This window comes from Urocitellus parryii, chromosome 5 (assembly GCF_045843805.1).
Source record: "Urocitellus parryii isolate mUroPar1 chromosome 5, mUroPar1.hap1, whole genome shotgun sequence".
Taxonomy (NCBI): domain Eukaryota; kingdom Metazoa; phylum Chordata; class Mammalia; order Rodentia; family Sciuridae; genus Urocitellus; species Urocitellus parryii.
In genome coordinates, this window is record NC_135535.1 from 140,673,902 (window position 1) to 140,696,736 (window position 22,835).

The 22,835-nt window shown below is 30.0% G+C and overlaps 1 protein-coding gene across 1 annotated transcript in view; it reads right to left on the bottom strand.

Moving 5' to 3' along the window:
* LOC144255071 (protocadherin-15-like) overlaps window positions 1–22,835 on the bottom strand; it is a 452,955-nt gene that overhangs the window by 40,148 nt on the left and 389,972 nt on the right. Inside the window, 2 exon segments of the mRNA XM_077799103.1 lie at window positions 12,346–12,434; window positions 19,458–19,673. Coding sequence (XP_077655229.1) covers window positions 12,346–12,434; window positions 19,458–19,673 — 305 coding nt within the window.

Consider the following 22,835-nt stretch of genomic DNA (forward strand, 5'->3'; position numbering starts at 1 on the left):
AGCATCCAGTCAATAGAATATTATTCAGTGCTAAAAGGAATGAGTAATCCATCACTAAAAATGTGGAGCAATCTAAACTATTACTAAGTCAAAGAAGCAAAATTGAGAAGGCTCTATACTGCATATTTCCAACTATAATTTTCCCTCAGTATCTATGGGGAATTGGTTCCAGGATGCCTGTGAACTTCAAAACCTCTGAATGTTCTATACTGCTGTAGAAAATGACCTACTCTTTCCACACAGCTTATTAATACCTTCCTATATACTTTGAAATATATCTAGATTTTTATGATATATAATATAAGGTAAAGCCCATGTAAATATTTATTTTGCTACATTGTTTAGGGAGTAAATAAGAAAAAAGTCTATACTTATCCAGTAAAGAATATTTTGGTTTTAGTTTTGATCTGCTATTGGTTGGACCCACCAATACAAAGAGAAAATTATGTGCATCTTACAAAAGACAAAACTAAGAATACATTTAAAAGTTCAGTACTTGCTAGGGATTGTGTGGGAGAAGGATGAACAGATGGAAAACAGAGAATTTTTAAGGCAGTGAAAATACTGTGTGAATTTTAATGGGTTATATGTCATTATACATTGTATAAATCCAGATAACATAGAGTATCAAGAAAGAACCTAATCGAACTATGACTCTTGGATGATTATGTGTTATACAGGTTCAACGGTCACAAATGTATTGCTGTAAGGGGAAGATGTTGATAATGAAGAAGGGTATGCAGTGTGGGGCATGAGACATAAGGGAAATCTCTGTATTTTCCTATTAATTTTACTATGAACCAAAAATTACTCTAAAAACAACAAAAAATCTTTAAAAATTCAGTGAAAATAACCTGCTGATATTAGAAAATAGTAGTGCACCAAAAACATGAGATATTCAAAGTCTGAACAAGATAAGTTGGAAAATTGTGTGTAATAAAATGTTCTGGGCAATGGGAGCTTTGAAATGGAAGAAAAGAGCATTTATTATTCGAAAGAATTTTTGAAGATGAAGTCTTCCATTGCACAATGTATAGAATACATTTAATGAAATGAATTCTGTGTGAAAGAAAGAGCACGTTGGAAATATCACTCTTAAAAATATGTTTGGAAAAGCCAGGCACAGTTGTGCATGCCTGTAATCCCAGAGACTTGGGAGGCTGAGGCAGGAGCACTTCAAGTTCAAGGCTAGACTTGACAACTTGGTGAGACTCTGTCTCAAAATTGAAAAAAAAAAAAAAAAAAAAAAAAAAAAAGGACTTTGTACCTCATGGTTAAGCACCCATGGGTTCAATCCCTAATACCAAAAAAAAAAAAAAAAAAAAAAAATTTGGATATGTGAAAAACAGTTGGGTATGGAAAATCCCTAGAAATAAATAAGTTAAAATCAGGAACAATGTCATTTAGCATTATTCATTATTTATATATATATATAAATTATATAAAATATATATATATACACAATATGATACTCACTGTTTATAAGGTACTGGTCTGTGTGGTAGGAATGTAGCAATGAACAATGGCAAAATTATCTTGACTTCAAAAATTTTGTAAGATTTGCCAGTTGTTTGATACCATTAATTATCCAGTACGGGGTACACAGGACTTTTTTTCTTAGTTCTACTGCTTTTATTTTATGCACATACAGGAAGAAACTATGGTATATATACTTTTAAAAAATATGAATTTGCTCAACATAGTAAAAAATCAACAATATTACCTTTTCATCAGCAGGTATAGAGAAAAACACAGTAGTGTGGACTGTGTATTCTACTACTTCTAGGTTATTTAAGTATTATGTAGATTCAGGTAGAAACAAAATAAATGACAACATAACCATTATATATACTCTAAAAGAATAAATTAAAGGTGGCTGATCACCAAAATAATTGCCCTGAATTTACATTGTTGATAGCAACTTATCTATTTAAAACACAAATACTATAATCAAATATATTACAGAATAGTGTCCAAGTATGGCAAACTTCCTCAGAACAAAATAACTGGCTTTACTTGATCTCCTAAGAAGTGAAAAACTAGCAAAATAATTAGAATAATTGCAATAATTATTGAATAAAAATCAACTTTTAATTTAGAGTTTCATCATTACACTATGATTTAGAAGATCTACAACATACCCAGAATATTTATATAATTATGTACTATTTAGAAGCATTTTAAAACTGAAAACTTATAAGGAACTATGTCAGTATAGATAATATAAGCTTTGTTATGGGAACATATTTAGTGTGCTACCATATTCTAAATTATATAAAATATAAAAGTTTAAGCAGCTTTTTAGAATAAACTTTGAAAAACATGTTAACTTTTTTTCCTAAGAAAATTCCTTTATTTAAAATCAGAACTAAGGTTTTGAATAAAAACTGCCTCTCTTGTTCTTGAACCAAGTTATTTTAGGTACCTATCCCTGAATTTAAATTACAGCATCAACTTAATCAGTTTCATATATACATGCATCTTCAATTGGATTCAGCCATATATTGCATTATACAAAACTAAAGTGTAAGGTCTTAATTGAAATAATTGCATAGCTGAGACAGATATTTACTTATGGTTGATTTAACTTTCATTTTTTACCCTAAAATTATTATAACATCCATATTCTAAATTACCCATCAGTACTAATGAAAAACAAAGTGAAAGTATCATTTTCATGAGAATTTATGACCTTGTATGGTCAGCTCACTCTAAAGAAAAATAGGTTAAATTTTAAATCAGATTTACCTCCTGAGAAGTAATGCAGCAAAGAGAACTCAGTTTATTGCTGGTCTATAGATACACATTCAAATTAACTTCCACTCTTATCTATCTGCATGTTTCTAGAAATTACATAATCTCTCAGTTTTAGGGCATACCTCTGCAGAATGGGAACACTACCCACACATAACTTAAAGAGTGTGTAGAAGGAGTTAATTAGAAAACACCTACTAAATACACATAACCCAACAAATAGAGTGCTATGTTACATTTGTGTTAGCTATAGGAATTTTTAAGGTTCCATGATTGTAAACTCTAATGCTTAGACTTTTGCTGAAGTAAATGTTTTATATTTTAGTAGCACTATCTATCTCCACTCCAGGAACTTGTCAATATTTTTCAAAAGCCTTCCTAAAAGAATCAAGTCACTGGGGACTGCTGGAGGAATACACAATACAGGTTTTACTGTATTCCTAACTTCTTTGCTACATTATTATAAACCTATAGGGACTTTCCTCAGATTATAACCCAATTACTACTACCCATAGTCCTTAGCATTTGGTTCATTACACTCTAGGGTCACCTCTCTACCCTAACCCATATGATAACAATATTTTCTCTTAATTTGAAATCAGACTCAGAAATAATTCTGATTTTCTACCAAAAATGGTATTGTTTTGTTACCTTTGCAAATGATTCTATTCTTTTCTTCATGTGTTTGTTTGCTTGTGTCTTTCACTTTTGTCTAGATAAGGTGAAAGGCAAGTTTGTGACTGATTTGATTAGGCCGGCTTGCTTTAATTTCCTTCTTTTGTATTTGCTTTATTTTTGTGAACTCATTTTCAATGTATTGTATCTTGTTTTACTGCTTGAATCATTGTAAGCTACTTTAGAATAAGGTAGAATATTAATTAATTAGTTAATTCTCTTTAGAATAAGGTAGAATATTAAGTAGAATTAAATATAGCCTCAGATACATGAGACATAAATGAAAACAACTAAAATCCATTTATCAAATTAACAATACAAATAAAATTTTCTTATATAAACATGTGATTAAATTTATTTCTCACATTAAAAAACAGCAGCAGTGTCTGAGGTAAATTGCAAATAAATTGGAGAAAGTTAAGAGAAGAATGATAGGCATGATTAAGAAAATAGAGGATAAGCACCTTGAGGAACAGCTCAGTGGTAGACCACTCTCTCAGCATGTGTGAGGCCCTGGGTTCAATTTCCAGCACCTCAAAAAGAGGGAGGGGGTGATATGATTGAATTTTGCTGAGTGGAGTGGCTACCCTAGTAAAAGATATATTTATTTATGCTACACTGTATCTTGATTGAATTGTAAACTAATGAGATGTTCTATTGGGCAAACTTATGGATTATAAAAACAATATAATGCTGTATTACTCATTTCATTTAAAACATGGAGAAAGAGAGAAAATGAGAGAGAGAGAGAAAGAGAGTTTCAAAAGAATTAAAGGCCCCACTGTGTTTTTGGAAATCTATAAAACAACTGTTATTTTATATGTTGTAATAAAACAATATATAAGAATGCCCTATTTTCATATTATGATTTCCAATTATTTTCTATTTGGTGAGAGACAAAGCTCTGGAAACTAACCTGAACTGAATGATGTGATATATAAAGACCATAAACAGATAAATGTTAGTTACGTTTACCCACTCTATATCTTTCTGCTTCTCTCCATAATTTCCAGATTTTTTATTAAAGACAAGTACAATAGAGAGCTAAAATAGGTCTTTTTTCATTGTTTTATGATTGAATTTTTCTTACAGAATATTAATAAACACTTCCCCTCAAGTCACAGAAAAAAATATTTCTGTATAATTTCTTTTGTCAATTAGTAAGATAATTTCTAAATTCTTTTAAAATATCAATTGCAAATCCACAGTTAAGTTGAAAATATCAGAGTCAACATATTTACACCTTTAAGTGTTATTTATGTTATTTATTTTTCTAAATCTACCTCAATCTAGCCTTCAATCTTACTGTTTTCTTAAAATATTCTCTTTACTATTTGTTAATTTTTATATGCTAATAACTATTTTTACAGGGCAAATGTGGATAATGCAAGAATATCTTCATTTTACTTAAAACTAAAAAAAATAATGTTTTAATTGGATCTTCTATTAAAATATTATTTATATTTTATAATATAAATATATTCAACCTAGTAAAATTCTCCTTATCTTTTATTGAAAATAATAGCAAATGTTCAAAGATTTTAATTTTTGTTAGAATTAAGGGCAAAAACAGATGGTTCTTGATATAATTATAGGAAATATTTTTTTTTTAATTTTTTACCTGTTACTGTGTCCAAAGTTTGAATAAAAAATGAAAAATATAGAGTAGAAATAATAGTAATGCTGACAGAATATACCATCTATGTATGCCAGTGAAGCCTCATCCTTTATTTTAATCTATTACATTTTTATGTTATTTTAAAAGCTTGGGAAAACAGCACAAATATGATTTTAATCTTTTCCATTATCATATCTTCAGATAGGAAATATTAGTTGAGAAAATTGATTTATTATTCTTCTATACTTTGTTTCTCCCAACATAAACCGGTATGGTTTTAATTATAAGCACTCAAAAATTTGTTAATTAATGGACAACGACTGTTTTGGACATCAAAATAAGAAACTATCTGAAACAAATAGGACAACCTACAAGACTCTTTACTAAATAAACATACAAAGGAATCTTTGGAAAACTATTTAATGAGTCATTTGCTGTGGTTACTTCACTTATAGGAAAATATGACAAACTTGGAAAATGCAAGTGACGCAAAATAAAAAACAATTTGTCTTAATGTATGTAAAATATAATATTTATTAATTATTATTATAACTTTCAGCCATTTTTAACAGATGACTAATCTTTAATATAAATAATTTATTTATGTTAAATTAAAAACTCAACTCTCAAAAACAACTACTGGAAGTGAAATGTACAGAACATCCTTATTGAAGCCTTCTTTCATTGATGCTGTTAGTTCAATACTAAAGGATCATGCATAATTAAGAATACTTTCATATGATACTGAATACTCAGTAGACATTAAATCTGTACAATTTTTTACATCTCAAAGATTTAAGCATTAAAGATACTACTGCAGGGCTGGGGATATAGCTCAGTGGTAGAGTACTTGATTAGCATATATGAGGGCTAGATTTAATTCCCAGTACCACCCTAAAAAAATACTACTGCAATGTGCATGATTATTTATATAAAAACATATATTTAAAATATAATTGGATAGTGGACTTTTTGTCTAAAAATAATTAGTGTTTCTGATAATGAATTAAAAGTCTTTCTTCTTGCAAGAAGAGATTACTTTTCCTTCTCTACCAAAATAAAACTAAAAGCTAAATATTTCAGAAAAATAAAAAAAATCAATTACCTTTGTGCTGAAGAATTACCAAGGGTTTAGCTAAAATCAAATTGCATTCATCTTTAAAAAAAAGAATAGAGAATTTTATCTTGTATATTAAAATACAGGATTTCATTATATATTAGAATTTGTGTTCTATTTTTATGATTGGCTTTAACATATTTATAACTATTTCATTACTATTTCAGAAAATATTATTTTTTCACAAATTGTACTATCAAAATGGCTATATTCCATTATTTGATAAAAATTAGGCCATTTCTAGATCAATAGAATAAAAGGAAGGGAACAGGGGGAAGAAAGAGGGGAGAGAAAGATGAAATACTGGAAACTGAATTAGAGCAAATATTTCATGCTTGTATAATTATATCAAAGTGAGCCCTAATATTATGTATAAATAAAAAGAACCAATAAAACATAACAAGCAAATAAATAAAAAGTAAATAGTACAGAAAAAGAGCAAAGGAAAAATAATGGTAGAATTGTTATAAAAAATAAAATATAAGCATTCCAATATATTATGCTTAAAATCCTTCAATAAAAATATGACTGAATACTAGAAAAAGTTAGACCATTTGTTATAATTCTCTACTGATCATTTCTTTCAATTATCTTTGTGATAAGTTAACTTAGAGAAAATTTGCATGTTGCTGGTAACTTACTTAGAAAACACAGCTTATAAGACAAGTTATACAACTAAAGAAACCCTTAAGGTGCCGTGGTTACCATATTGGACATACAAGGACTCTCCATATTAAGCTGAATTTGAAGTCTTCCAAGTGACCTATGAGGTTCTATATAACTTATTTTCTACTTTATTATTTGTATTTTGGTTTGCTAAACATACTCTACCTGGGTTTTTATATCTGCAGTTCCCTCTTTCTTTGTGGTTATTTGAATCTAATTGCATAGTCATATGACTTTCTTCCTTAGTTTATTCAGTTATCTGTTCAGATTTAATCTTATCAAATAGGCTTTCCTTAACTACCCTCCTTAAAGTAGTATAACCTACCTGCCACAATTTTATATTTGCAAGTTATATTTACTTGTGTTTGTTGGAATTGAAGTACCTAACATCATATTATATATTAGCTTATTAATAATGCTATTTTATTCACTGTTTCCTTGCAAGAGAAAATAAACTCCATGTAATCTTTGTTTTCTGGTTTATCTGAGGGCTTACAACTCGTAACTAACTTTTTAATGAGTAAATCACTAGCTTTATGTTATGGATATTAGCACACCTAAAGAGGTCAATTATTATCCGTGATTTCTTAGCTAATCATTAGTGGGGTGTAGCTTAAGCATAACTCCTTCTAACTCAAACAGAATTTAACCTTTCTCTTCAAGACCAAGTCTTTATTATACTGATTTAAGAAAATGTAAGTAATGAAATTTATTATTTACTGTTTCATGGATTTGCTTGTCAAAAGACATCTGAATTCTTATCCTAGAAATATGTGTTTTGGCTAGATTTCCAAAGTATGTTTTGTAACTTTAATTCCAGGAACTATAAATTGATTACACAGACACATTTCAGGTGCTCTATAAATATTTCATGGAAATGAGGCTCTTGCACATTAAATCAATAACTACTTCAATAAAGTCCTACTAAAATTGAATTTTCATATTGTATTTAGAAAGTAAGAGAAGCACTGGAGCAACTCTGAGACCTAAATTACTGCTTCCAATTTGTATAGTATTTCCAAAATATTTTTTATATAATCTTGTGATTTAAGTTTTAGAACCCCAATCATTATTAATTATTATTAATTTTATTAATTTGGGGTTTATAGTGAAGAAGAAGAAGAAATGAAGAAGTCAAGAAATAAAAATACATTTTAGTTTCTTTTCTGTATGCTTATTTTTAAGTATTTGTTGATGTTAAATTGTTCCTACTCTTATCCTCCCAGCTGTTGCCCCTATGCCTTAATCTCAAGAACGTTTAAGTAAGAAAAACACAAAGTTCCAAACAGATAAATTCTAAGATCAACCTGAGACACTGCATTGTGTAAGGCTATCTATAGGAAGACTAGGATAACATACTTACACTGAAATTTGTTGAATGCATTAATCTAATTAAAAATAGATGCTTCACCAGGCATTGTGGTGCACACCTGTAATCCCAGTGACTTAAAAGCTGAGGCAAGAGGATTGCAAATTCAATGTCAATCTCAGCAATTTAGTGAAACCCTGTCTCAAAATAAGAGATAAAAAAGGCTGAGGAGGGCTGGGATCCTGGCTCAGTGGTAGAGCGCTCCCCTAGCATGGACCGGACCCGGGTTCGATCCTCAGCACCACATAAAAATAAAAAGGCATTGTGTTGTGTCCATCTACACCAAAAAATAAATATCAAAAAAATATATTTTAAAAAGGCTGAGGATATAGCTCAGTGGTAAAGAATTCCTGGGTTCAAGCCCCAGTACAAAAACAATAACTAAAAAAAAAAAAAAGATGTTTTATTACCAACGGGATTTGACCAGTTGTTTAAGCATGACATAACAAAAATGATTTTAAAATTTATTGAAACAATTTAAGCCCATTTGGGGCAATGTGGAACTAATCATTATCACCATTATAGCAGCCAAGATTTACTCTAAGCATTCTAGTTTCCAGGTGCTATGCTGTTAGCTATCAAACTATAGTAGTCTTGTTTGCAAAAACTTTTTCATCACAAAGTGGATATAAGGTTATTAAGTTTTCCTTTCATCAAGTTTACTGATTCATCATAATTTTAGACTTTCCAAGGAAACTTTGGATTATGTTTTGGCCTTAAATATGGGTCTACCTAAAGGAAAAAAAAATAAAAGTGATAATCTCATGGAATTCAAAATGTCCACTTCATTTATAACAGGAATGTCTCATGGGAAATACAGAAAGTGGCTTTGATGATGAAATGACTTGTCGTCTATGAATGTCCACAGGGAATGAACATGTTAATTAGTCTGGTCACTGGAACAATAAATTTTATATTTAATTAAACTAATTGGCACTCTGTGGTCTACATGGTTTATGTTTATATTTTATTACTCTTTAGTACTGATAGGATGAACAAGTAGGGATTCACACTGCTTAATCAGGTCTAAAAGTTCTACTGTTTTCATCAACTAAGGTAACTTTCAAAAAAGTGGTCAATATATTCCTTCTTGAGAAATATCTAAAATCTGGGACTAGGGTTGTGGCTCAGTGATACAATGCTTACCTAGTACATGCAGGACACTGGGTTCGATCCTCAGCACCACATTAAATAAATAAATAAATAAAGGTATTATGTCCAACTACAACTAAAAAACAACAACAAAAATATTTTTGAAATCTACAAAGAGGAATCAGGAATGGAAAGGACCATCCCTTTAACAATCGGTGATAGAAAAACTGAGTATCTACATATAAAAGAATATACCATATATAAAAACTAACTTTAAATAGATTAAAGACCTACAAGTAAGACCTAAAGCTATAAAATCCCAGTAAAGAACATATAAGTATAGTTACATACTATTACATTTGGTAATGATTTGTTGAATGGGATACCAATACCATAGTCCACAAAAGCAACAACAGACAAATGGGATGACATCAAATTTAAAATCTTGTATTTATTACAGGACCCAACCAACAGAGCAAATAGGTAACCTATGGAACCACACAAAAAGCTGCAAATCCGATGTCTGGTGAGGAGTTTATATCAGAATATATGAAGAATTTCCTTCCCCACCTTAACTACAAAAAATTCAAATAACTCCTGTGAAAATAGTCAAACAACTCAGACATTGCTTCAAAGATTACATACAAACAGCTAATTGCATACAAAACTATGCTCAATTGTATTACTCACCAGAAAAATTCAAATGCAAACACAACAATGTATGACCTTGAACCCTTTATGATGGTTACTATCAACAAAATTAAGAGAAAAAGAGATATCTTTGATAGGAATGTGAAGTAGTACAAAGCTTTGTGTACTTTTGGTATAAAATGATACAAATATTATAGAACAGTATTATGTACTTTAAAAATATTAATGAAGTAGAACTCCAATATATTCCAAAACTTTCACCTGTGGGCATATATACAGAAACATGAAATCAAGGTCTATACAAGATATTTGTACACCTATGTTCATAGAAGCAGTATTCACAATACCCATGAAGTAGAAGGAACCCAAATGATTTTCAAGGGATGAATGGATAAACAAAATATAGTAGGCACATACAATAGAATAAAATTTAGCCTTAAAATAGGACTAGAACTGGTGACATAATACACCATGGATGAATACTGATGCTATTACATTAAGTGAAATAAGCCAATTACAAAAGGAGCGATTGTATTATTCTATTTACATGATATATTTAAAGTCATCAAATTTATATATTCAGAAAGTAAAATGGTGGGATAATAGGAGAGGGAGATATGTTATTTAATGTATATAGAATTTCAGTTCCACAAGATAAAAACATTCTGGAAATCTGTTTAAGAGCAATGTATAGAAATTTAACAATAAAAAGTTATAAATTTAAAAATTGCTAAAATGATAAAATTTATTATGTGAAATTTTAGCACAATGAGAAAAGGAATGAAGCAAATATGTGTCTTTTTGTTTACTATACTGGAAAAGACATATTTAATACTTTCAAGATTATTAAAAGAGAGCTGTAGGTGTACCTCAGTGCAGAGTACTTGCTTAGTGTGTGCAAAGTCCTGGGTTTCATCACCAGTATTAAAAAAAAATTATCAAAAGATAGATGTCTTTATTCCAGTTTTCAAGATAAGAAAGTATAGCCACAAGTATTAACTTATCTTGCCCATTTACAATAGAATATCATATGTACTTTTGAATTCATAAACTGTTATTCATTATAGAGTTAAGTTCTTTTTTAAAAATGTTCAAAAACATGATATCATTCTATGTAAAGTTGAACTGTCCTTTATATAAAATCCTCTTTATGTAAAAAGTTTAACATTCATTGTATATTCATAATATTCATTGTAAAGGTATATAATTTAGTTCTCAACAATCTCATAGGCTTTATTAGTTCTTATTGACCAAAGGTGAAACTTAGGTCTGAAACAATCAGTTGTTATAGTCTGTGTTACAAACCAGTCATATGAAGTTCAAGCTCCTTTTGCAATCATACATTTATCTGAAGTTGTAAAACAATTTTTTTCTTCTTCATTTGATCACATCCACCATATCCAATAAGTTCATCATGTCTTACAAATCTCTACAAAACTGTACTTTTGTTTCGGATTTTCTATTTCAGTTTAATTAAATATAAAGAAAAGGCATCATGATTTTTTGTGCACAAGACACTCATTGAATAGAAGTATCAAGTTCCTAATATATAACTACAGTTAGAGCAATAAAAATAAATTTCCTACCTACATAAAGATTATATTCTAGTGGTAAAATGACATATTTGCCAAAATATTAGATAATGCTTTGAAGAGAAATAAAACAGAATAAAGGGTTAGAGTTTAAAAAGGGTACCATATGAAAGTGCAGAACACACACACAAACACACAGATAAATACAAGATATGATAATTACAAAATATGTTAGGATAGTTTAGAATGAAATAGTGAAGATATTTTAATACTGTGTGATAGTATAAAATTAGAGAATAGCAGCCTAATAAATAATGGCAACTATAACCGAGTCAACAACATATTTGACCATGTAATGTCCAATGTTAACAAAGAATAAGAACATACTACATGTTTTATATAACTAAGAAGACATATTGTTCAAAATTAGTTTAAATATGTTTTTTTAGAATAATCTCTATAAACTGAGACATACTATTTTTAAAACTACATTTTCTGGACTAGCTAGATTGCTAACATAATACATTTTATTTTTTATATAATCTAGGACTGCAAATGAAGCATACATTAAACTATGGACGTAATTGCCAAAATATTAGCAATTTGCAGTCTTTTGAAGTTTTGTTGCTGTATCAATCAAAGCATTCAGAATAATAAAATCTTCTCAAACCTTTTATTGATCCTTGAAGGTAGTATCAAAATATTTACATATTTCCAATGAAGCTATATAGAGAAAATAGTAATCTAACTTATCATGAAGAAACTCTTTTAAAAGATAGCTTTAATCTGAATATCATAATGATTAAAATGACTTAATAAAATTAAAATTAGTCACATGAAAATAAATATATAAGTAAACAAAATCCATTACTCTGTAAGATCTTCTATCTTTTTTTCCACTAAAGCAGGTGGCACATTGGAAACAATGACTTGCATATCCAGCTGATTGACCACAGAGACCTGAAAAACAGAAGAAAAATAACTCATTTATTTTTACTCAAAAATTCAACACAATCTATAGAGAGAATAATTTTATGTTGCCATCTACTTTTTATATAGGCTCCAACTTCTTTACCATCTATGTTGCACATAAATGCCTTATCAGGGAATCAGAGTCATATAGTTACAACAATCACTTAATTAAATTGAATGTGAAGTAGCCACAAGATTATTGGGAGAAGTGCAAGTGTTGCAAATCAGAGTACACACAATTCCTTTGAAGAGCTCAGCTACCATTTAATTCTACTGAATATTACTATTTAGAAAGAAAATTCAGATTTGCTGAATATTTCAATGAAGAGAAAAAATGCAAACTGTTATGAAAAAATGTTTGCAAACAATTAAAAACATTTCTAACCATTTTTACTCTAATACATCAGGTCTGAAGACTGTATACTAAGCCAGGGATCTGTTGGCTTATCACCTATGCACAACAGTTAACATGGGCAGTGTGACCTCTGTACCTCTAACTCATTATATAACTATCTGGACCCAAATACCTAAGTTTTACTTAAACAGATCAGTCCTGATTCTTTATTTACAAAAATCATGTAACTTCATTAGAAAAATTGATTTTCACAGTTTTTATGTAACTTTTTCTTTTCTTATTGGTCCTGGATAAAAAGAACAAAGTTATGTAGAAACCTTTTCAAATTACTTTTGAGTATTAGCAGAAAAACACATGAAAAATCTCTAGTTGTACATATATAAGACTTATGAAATTCTTTCTTTCCTTCTCTCTCTCTCTCTCTCTCTCTCTCTCTCTCTCTCTCTCTCTCTCTCCTCTCTCTCTCTCAATCTTAATATCAGACCATGAAAAGTCAGAAAAAAATCTAGTGAAAAAGAAATATCCTGGAAAAATAACAATCATATGACATTATTTAAAAAAGAAATATCTTCACCAGAACCTCCTGAACCTCCTGAACCTCCCATCATATCCTATAACTGTCCTCTCACCTGGACTCAGAAGTTCTGAACTAGTGGCCTCAGGAATGAAGAGCTATCCCAGTGTATTTGAGCGGAAGTACTTCCAACTACTTAGTGGGAGGAGGTTCAGGAGTGATAACATGGTAGTTATTGACAGGCAAAGCAATGAAGAGCATAAGCAGTATATTGAAGGGATGACAGGGATAATCATTCTTTATTTTCTTTAATACAGGTTAACATCAGTATCCGTCCTGTTGGATGTGTCTCTATATATCTGTCCCTATATCCAAGAAACATGTTTTTTCCTATCAGCATTTGGGCCCTGCATAAAATGCATGCAAGGCATATTTGGTAAATGCATATTTGATAATATGTAATAAGCACTGATTAACTGTTCACTCAGCTATTTCTGTTTTCCTAGTGGGATCATTGTAAAAATAGATTTCCCAGACTCCCAGATTGGTTATTACAGACATGATCAAGTTCTTGCTAATGTAAAGACAGGAAGCGAAAGAATTAATCACATTAGACTTCTTTTATCTGTGAAATCCACCCCCATCTACATCAGGATGAAGAAGCCATAAAGAAGGGGAGAAATACAAAAGTCTCTGAACTTTTTTGAATAACTCTAAAGGACACTAGTCAAACATGTACACTCTCTTGTTATGTCATGTGAAAGAAAAAGAAAATTTGTTTTGTTAAAGTACTAAAATTTTGGACTTTTTATTATATATTTACCCCATCAGCTCAAATATCTAAGTTCTATTACCACAGTTATTGGTAGAATCTTAATAATTTTAGAGCAATAAAAATTAGACTGTTAGTTATATGTGGGTGCAAAGAAGCTATAGACTTTCAGTGCTTGTGTTATGCTATTGAGCAGCAGATTTATAAATAAATATTTAGAATTCAATCAATTTATATAGTAGGGAAGCAAAATTTGGCATTGCAGATATAAGTAACTATCATTGGCCTTTTAAGGACTGTCAATGTTTTTGCTGCATTCAGGAGAAATAACTTATTCAAAAAGATTTTAAATTTATTAGTGAGCTTTGGAACTAAAGTCTGATTGAATCAATGTAAAAAGTAAGTAATATTTTAGGTCCTCAGAAATATGTACAGATTTTTATAATTTTTCAAAAATATTCTTAGATCTTGACAAATTTTGACATGATTTGTATTCTTAGGTCATAAGAGGAATATAATGAATGTGGTGGCACACTCCTATAATCCCAGAGATTCAGGGAGCCTGAGGCAAGAGGATCACAAGTTCAAGACCAACCTCAAAAACTTAGACTGTATCTGAAAAAATAAATAAATAAAGAGCACTTGGGGCCTTAGTGGTTAAGCACCCCTGGCTTCTATCACCAGAACCAAAAAAAGAAAAGAAAGAAAGAAATGAAAAAGTATATATGTCTATTTCTGTTAAATTAATAAAAGTCAGGCTACATTTAACTACAAATATATTGTCTTAGATTACCTCTAAAATTGTTCCTTTCCCATAATAACAATATGAAGATATTTCAGAAATTCAAAAGGTTTAATTACACCATAATTTTATATTTTTATGCTTTTTTTGTGTGGTGCTGGGGATTTAGCCTAGGACCTTGTTCATACTAAGCATGTGCTCCACCTCTGAACTATAACAAAACCCTATACCATAATTGTAAAAATAGCCTACAAATTTCCTTAATTCAGCTCTATAGGTTGGTTATAAGTGAAACTTTTCAAAATATAGATTTATATCATTGTAGGTATTGCTTTTGTAATAGGTTAAAATGACTAGGCACAATAAAAAAGAAAATTTATATTTTTGAATCACAGAGTTCTAAAACAGAGGTTTCTAATTTACATATTTTATTTCTAAGCCCTATTATTTCTTCCTCATGAACATACTATCTTTTTATTTCCCTTTCTTGATCCCATGAAAATTAGAGATTGCCATCTAATACAAATACAACACAACTCATAAACAACTGATATATATAGTACTTTCATTTTTATGGCATCCACATTGACAGATAAAAATTGGCAAAATTATTTCAATAATGCTTTTAACCCAATATTTTAAACTTTAATGTTATCCGAATATATATTCAATATAAAACATCTTATTAAGGAAATATTTTACATTTTTTTTCATCTTATGTCTTTGCAATCCAGTGTGCATTAGATACTTACAGCACATCCGATGGTGACCAGGTGAATTTCCAGTGATCAGTAGCTACATTTGACTGAAAGCTAGTGTGTTGGACAATCCATTTACAGATACATGCATCACTTCCTGCTTGAACTGGTCATTGTTCCTTTTAAATGAACTCTGCTATACACTCACTTTTCATGAAATGAAAGTAATGGTTTTAAAGCCTTTTCAGATCATCATGTATTTTCTTCTTTGATATTACATTAAAACTCAAGTGATAATTTCTGCAAGGTTAGGTTTGATGTAAAATCTAAAACCACATTTAGAAACATTTTTAGTAACACTGAAGATTCATTTATCTTTATTGTAATTTGAATTTATCTTTTACCCATGAATGAGTTTTCAATGTCTTTTTCAATCATGTGGAAAATTTTAGTTCAGATTTTTGTCAGAGTTTTCAAATGGGACACACTTTGTTATATAATATCAAGAAAAGAAATATTATTTACTATGATCATTGATCTCATAAGTTAATCTTTAAGTAAAGAGAAGCTGTCATTTCTTAGTGGCAGATATAACCTTTCCAATATCCAATTTGTGCTGAAAATCTTCAATGTTTTCATTAGCAGGAAATACTATCATTTGTTTTCTCAAAATGACGTGATTACAGCACTTACTTTTGTGTAAATATCTACCAAATAGGTGTAAATAGACATATTTTGTCTTTAAGTTAAGGAATTCATGGGAATAAAGCATAGGGAATAAAAAAAAAAACTATGAAAGGAAGCAAAGTGTTTTGAATCAGTAAGTCGATTTAGTGGTAGAGTGCTAGTTTTAGCTTTATGAAATAGAATCCTACTCCATTAAATAACAATGAGGATGCAGATAATATACTGGACTATTGGGAACAGATTTTCTAGAATATTGAGAGTGAACACTTCAAGAAATACAGAATGAATGCTGGAAAATAAAAGTTCATTTAAAATGAAACTAATCATACTACTGTGTTTCTTTTTGGCAGATAAAATCAGCATGGGAAGAGGTATGGAGAAAGTAGAGAGTTGGAATTAACTAGAGTCACAACTTTGCTAAATGCATATATCAGAAAAGGTAGTGTGATTGGCTGTCAACTTCACTGGATTAACAGATGTTTAGATAATTGGTAAAGTGTTACTTCTAAGAGCTTCTGTGAGGATGTTTCTGGAGAAGACTGGAGTGTGGGGTAGTGAACTGAGTGGGTGAGCTGTGCTTTCACTGAAGACTGCACCACACAGTTGGTGGTTGCTCCATAGGTAACAATGTAACCAAGAAAGAAAACATCCTCTCTTTCCTTTTGGCTTTTCCTTTCTAAGTGGTCATATTTTCTCTTCTCCTTGGATATACACTCCAGGGCCTCTGACTTCTGGGAGCTCTAAGCCATCAGTCTTAAATTGCTAGCTATGTCATCAGGCTTCCCAGTTGTCAGGCTTCTGGCTTCTTAGACTGAACCATTCTACCAAGATTCCCTGGTTCTTCAGTTTTCAGATGGATGTTGTGCAATTTTTCAGCCTTATAACTGAACCAGTCTAGTAAATTCACTAGTTCTGTTTTTCTGGAGAACCATAAATAATATAGGGAAAAAAGGAAGCTAAATTTTTATATTAACATGTTTATTATAATTGAAAATATGCCATAAAGCTGATAAGCAAGAAAGGAGAACATTAGGAGGTCTCAATAGAAACATGATGGACAGAAAATATATTGTCAGCTAACTGAAATGCAGGTCCTAGTGGTGACAAAGAGTGATAAATTTAGTTAGACACATTCAGCATTATAGTCAAAGAGTAAGAGGTTTGAAATGGAAATAATGGAGGTAGTGGCAAAGATAATGGCTCTGAATGGTTGAAATGGGGGGGAGTCATGGGAAAGAAGGCATTCAAGGAATGTGAATTTTGATCACTGAAAAAATCAACATTGCATATAATGAATGATGTTAAAAAATTAAGTCCAGAGAATTAGCGGAGATAGTGAACAGTAATTCAGGAGCTAAAGTTATATATATGATGGATAATGATCCATCATATATATGAGAGGTCACAGGGAGTAGTGAGTGACAGATGATGAGAATGAAGACTGGACTCTTAGGAGGAAGGTAGGGTTTAGAAGTGATGAGATTGTACACAGAAGATCCTACTCTACCAGTGGGCAATATGAAGACCGTGACAGACAAAAATGAAAAAGAATCAAACAAAAGCCACCACTAATAAAGCAGCAGTAAAAATGGTGCCATCTCAGGGGAGAACTATATTTGTACTAAACAAGAAGCCTTCTTCTAAGTTTAATAACCTTCTTTTATCCCAATCTTACTAAAACTTTCCAGTGGCTGCCCACTGTATTTAGGGAAAAGTACCAACATTTTTCATGTGGCTTAAGTCTTTTCTGTGGACCACTTATTTTCATCTCTAGCCTTATTAATTATTCCTGTTCCTTCTCACATTCTTCTCTTCTGAGTAAATAAATTTCTGTGACTTTTCCAAACTTGTCATCTTTTCTTTCCCCTTGGTTTTGGCACATATTGTGTCTTGTGCATAGAAGTCATTCCTTTTATATCTTACTTTTTTGAACTATAGGATTATGTAATTTTGCTGAGATGGCTTTCCTGATGCTCTTAGTTTGTGTCAGAATGTAATAATATATGATATATATAATGATTTATTTGAATTTTTCCTTGTAAATATATTTTAGCATATGCTAAAATTTTCATATATTATTTATAAAGTATAAATTTTTAAAAAACATAAATTTCACATTATTTATATATAAATCCCATATATACTCTGTTCAAATTATATATATTCTATTTATTTATAGATTTTTTTGTATTTATCATATTTTGACTATACTTTGTGTAGTGATCTTATTATTTAGTCTTTAAGGTACCCATTGTGCATAACTTAAAAAACAGAATAAGAAATGGAATTCTTTTATAACATTTATAGATCTTAATTTGATCAAAATTCTATATCAACCTTAGTATTTTCTATGTCTAAACTTCTTGGTTGAGATTGTCCTTTCTTCATCCAGTTATAGTTTTACAGTTACAAAGGAGAGTGTAGCTGGGGGACAATTGGGGCCTTCATACCCACCAGAATCATGGCAATTGGTTCTCACCATTATCTAAGAAGACAAACCTGATCATTTATGACTGCATGCATATGATGGTTAAGTTTGTCCAGATAGCTTAATGAAGAGAACTGTGAGAAATTGAGATTTATTATGACAAGAAGAATAATATACAAACTATGCCTTACTCCATCTTTATGTGACAAATATATTCAAGAATAATTCTAATTTTTATTAGATTTATCATAGAAAAGTCCAAATAACCCACACTTCCAACTCAGTAGCAATTGCACAGGATATGTAAATTAGTTTTAAATATATTCAATAAAAACTAGTATAAAACTATTTTTGGAAATGATCTACCACTGAAGTTGTGCACAGATCAAAAGAAAGTCAGAAGAACAATATTACTGATTACAAATTGCTACAAAACATTTTTTTGTTGTTTTCTAAATTACAAAAGGCTAGATGTTAAAAATGTGGATGAAAATTAATGATATTTATGTTTTAGAAACCTGTTTTAAATTATTCCTAAAAATATTCTGAGCTGAAAATACAATTCCCTGATTACTATCGCATGCAATTTCTTTATTTCTTTTTTGGTGTCAAGGATTGAACCCAGAGCACTTAATCACTGAGCCACCTTTCCCAATCATTTTTATATCTTATTTTGAGATAAGGTCCACATTGCTTAGGGCCTTGCTAAGTTGCTGAGATCATCCTGGCTCACCCTCCTAAGTTCATGGGATTAAAGGAATGCACCACTTGCCCAGCTGTGTGTAATTTATATATCTGAAGTTTTCTCTACTTACAAGTACATCAGCTTTTCCACTCAATCCCTTCCCATAGTTGTCAGTTGCAATAACTTGAAATTTGAAGTAAGATCTTCTCATATTATGGAAGAGCATAGCAGTCTTGATGAGTCCTGTGTATGTTTCCACCACAAACCCTTCTTTTCCCTCTTTAATTGGTGGTATTATGAGTCTGTATGACATAGCACTATAATTACCAGTATCTTTATCAGTAGCCTAGGAGAGAGGAAAAAATAAGATTATAAATTGACAAGAAAACTAATCTTTACTGAAGGGACTATTTATGTTTTTAAGGTTGTTGTAATAATACAATAAAGTTGTCCAAAAATTCTTTTTTTTTCTGAATATCATGATGTGTATTTATGTACTTTGCATCCATGGTGTTGAATGGTTATTATGAGAATTATTACTGAAATGTGAATACAAAGTACATAGACAATGGAGGAAGAAATAAGTTAATTTTTTAACTGATATGCCTGATAAGTTTAACTCTGAGTTGTGATTCATAATTTGTTGAAGGGTGGGACTGGCTGGTTACCTGAAGATTGTCTTCATGTATTGGGAATACTATATGAGTTTTTAAAAATCTAGCATAGAGCCAGAAGGGGATCAACTTAAAAGACTGCACAAAATATTAAAATGACAGAAAGGTAAATCAAAGTTAGAGTTTTTAACAAATAAATTTAGGAATGTGTAAAATGATCTCATTGAATTAATGCTATAACCATAAATACAGAAGGTACTACTAATCTAATTTCTTTCTTAATCATTTTGTATCCTGATTTACCAGGTTTTGTTATTGGTGGCAGGTGACTTAAAAAAATCTGTTTAAATCTCTTATCATTTATAATTTAAAAGGATTTTAATCATTTGCTTAGATTTTTTTCTATTTCTTTAAAAATATAGCTGTGACCATAATATATAAGGTTGGTTCTGTGGCTTCTAATTAATGAAAATTTTTCAGAATGTCATTTTCAAAGTTATTTAAAAGTGAAATGTTTGAAAAAATTGTGGCTAGGAGAGTCTTCAAAAAGTTACATCATAAGCCTATATATAAAATACTCATGATACTAGATATGTAAGTTGTGTGTTTTCACTTATAATCATCATTATCTTCTATTCTATAGCTAGTCTTATTTTTATTAATTCTATTATTATTAAATATCATAATCTGAAGAAGGTACTGCTTTAATTATATAAATTAGTATTGACCAAATGAACTCTGGTAAATAGAAATGTTCTAAATCTACCCCATGACAGTAGATACTAGCAATGTATGACTACAGCATTCTTGAAATGAGCCTAAGTGGCTAAGCAACTGAAAATTTAATTTGATATAATTTTAATTAAATTTCAATAGCCAAGGAATATATAATAAGTGGTAATGTTGGGATATGAATAATGAAAAATAATTATAGCAAATAATAGCAAAAGTTCCTTAAAATACAGCATGAGTTTGACTTAACTTTCAAATTTTGTACACACACATATTTGGATCATTTAAAATATTTCAGGATAATCCTATTTACCTGTTAGACAAGATAAAAAACTAAGCAACTCAAATATTTCATTCCGTATCAAATATCTTATGAATTTTCTAGAGAGTTAATATTCTCAGCTTTAGAAGAGGGCTCAGAATACTGGCTTATCTCTTTGTGTTCTGTGTGGTTGGCATCATAGCAGAGTTATTTTGGCCTTGGAGTAATGGTTATTAGATTTCCAATCAGTTCACCTTCTCACTTAAAGGGAACTAAAAAGAGCATAGAGAAAAAAAATTGCTAGTTTTTCTTTTTATGCCTTGACCTGTAAGTTGTTTTTGTTTTCAATTTAACTATATAATAAGAAATAAAATCATATTCCCAACTAAAATTAAAGTCTGATTCTAAATCAAGTTGTCCAAGACATTTCCTATACTAATGAGCAAATTTATTACTAATGCCAAAGCAGCTAAAAATTTAGTGGAATATTAACCTTTTAACCTCTGATTAACATAGGAATTATCCCTAGAGCAAACTATTGATAATGTAAATTCTGAGGTATAAAAACATACCAAAAATTCTGCAAGTTGTGAGTGTACAGCTCAATAGAGTTTTACAAAATATGCACCTGTCCAGCATCTGCATCAGGAGATTGAACATCACCAGTGTTCAGTATGTGCTCTGAACCATTCCAGGCCTATCCACCTCCCTTTGGTAAACTGCAAGTCTTTCCTTGGGTCATTGACTAGTTATGCATATTTTTAAAATTTATATTAATGGAACCATAGAATATGCTCTGTTTGATGTTCAAATTCTTTTTTTTAAATTTTGTGAGATTCTAAGACATTTTATTTTAAAATAAATGCTGCATAACAATGAAATCACATTTAGAAAAGAAAAGATGGTCACCATAAAATCATGGTGATTGTTTGGCACATTAGGCTACTATATACAGTTCCTACTGATTAACTTCCAGTTTTAATAAACAGATTCGCTTTGATAATATCCCTAATTCATTAAATTTTGATAACTATACTATAGCCATATTTCATCTTAAAAGATTAAAGTGCTTTTCATAACATGCCTTTCTGAAAAAATAATCATTTAATGTAAAAGTTTATATGCAGAATTAGTCATTTTAGTTCAGAAATATCTAGGAATTTTTAAAATAACTTTTCATAGTATATTTGGAGCAATTAGTAAAAAATGAGACAAAATTTTCAAAATCATGTTTATTAGCCTTTTAATATATATATATATATATATATATATATATATATATATCTGCACTATATAGTGCAGCAATAACCTCACTGTAAGTTCTATTTCTTTAAATGGGCATGATACTGGAATATCCATTATTTACTTCCTGAAGATAATTGTTGAGAATAACTTCCAGGATCATTAGCATTTCTCCTCTCTCTTTCAAGTTTTCATATTTAAATACCAGTAAGGAAGATGAATCATGGAAATTTCAATGCATGCTCTTCTTATGAGCATTTGAGGGCATTTTAAAGTTTGAGTCAACTCAAATTATAATAAATACATGATTTAGGATCTCAACACCTTACTCTGATAGGAATGTATAGATTATAATTATAAAAAGTTAACAACAAGATATTCTTTACATGAAGTAATGACAAGATGTATGTTAAATATACAATTATCCACATCAAAAATATCAATAAAAAATTTAGAACACAATTTTAAATTTGGGTTAGGATGTAAAACCTCAGTGAGAGTTTTAGTATGTATTATATCAATGTATTTCCTACTTCAATTAAGTTTAAATTAATTTTGTTTGTTTACTTTTGTATTGTGTTTTGGAGTGACATGGGCTTCAAAGTCATATGTAACTTTGGAACAGTTTCTAGTTTCCTTAACTATAAAATGTAAAGAA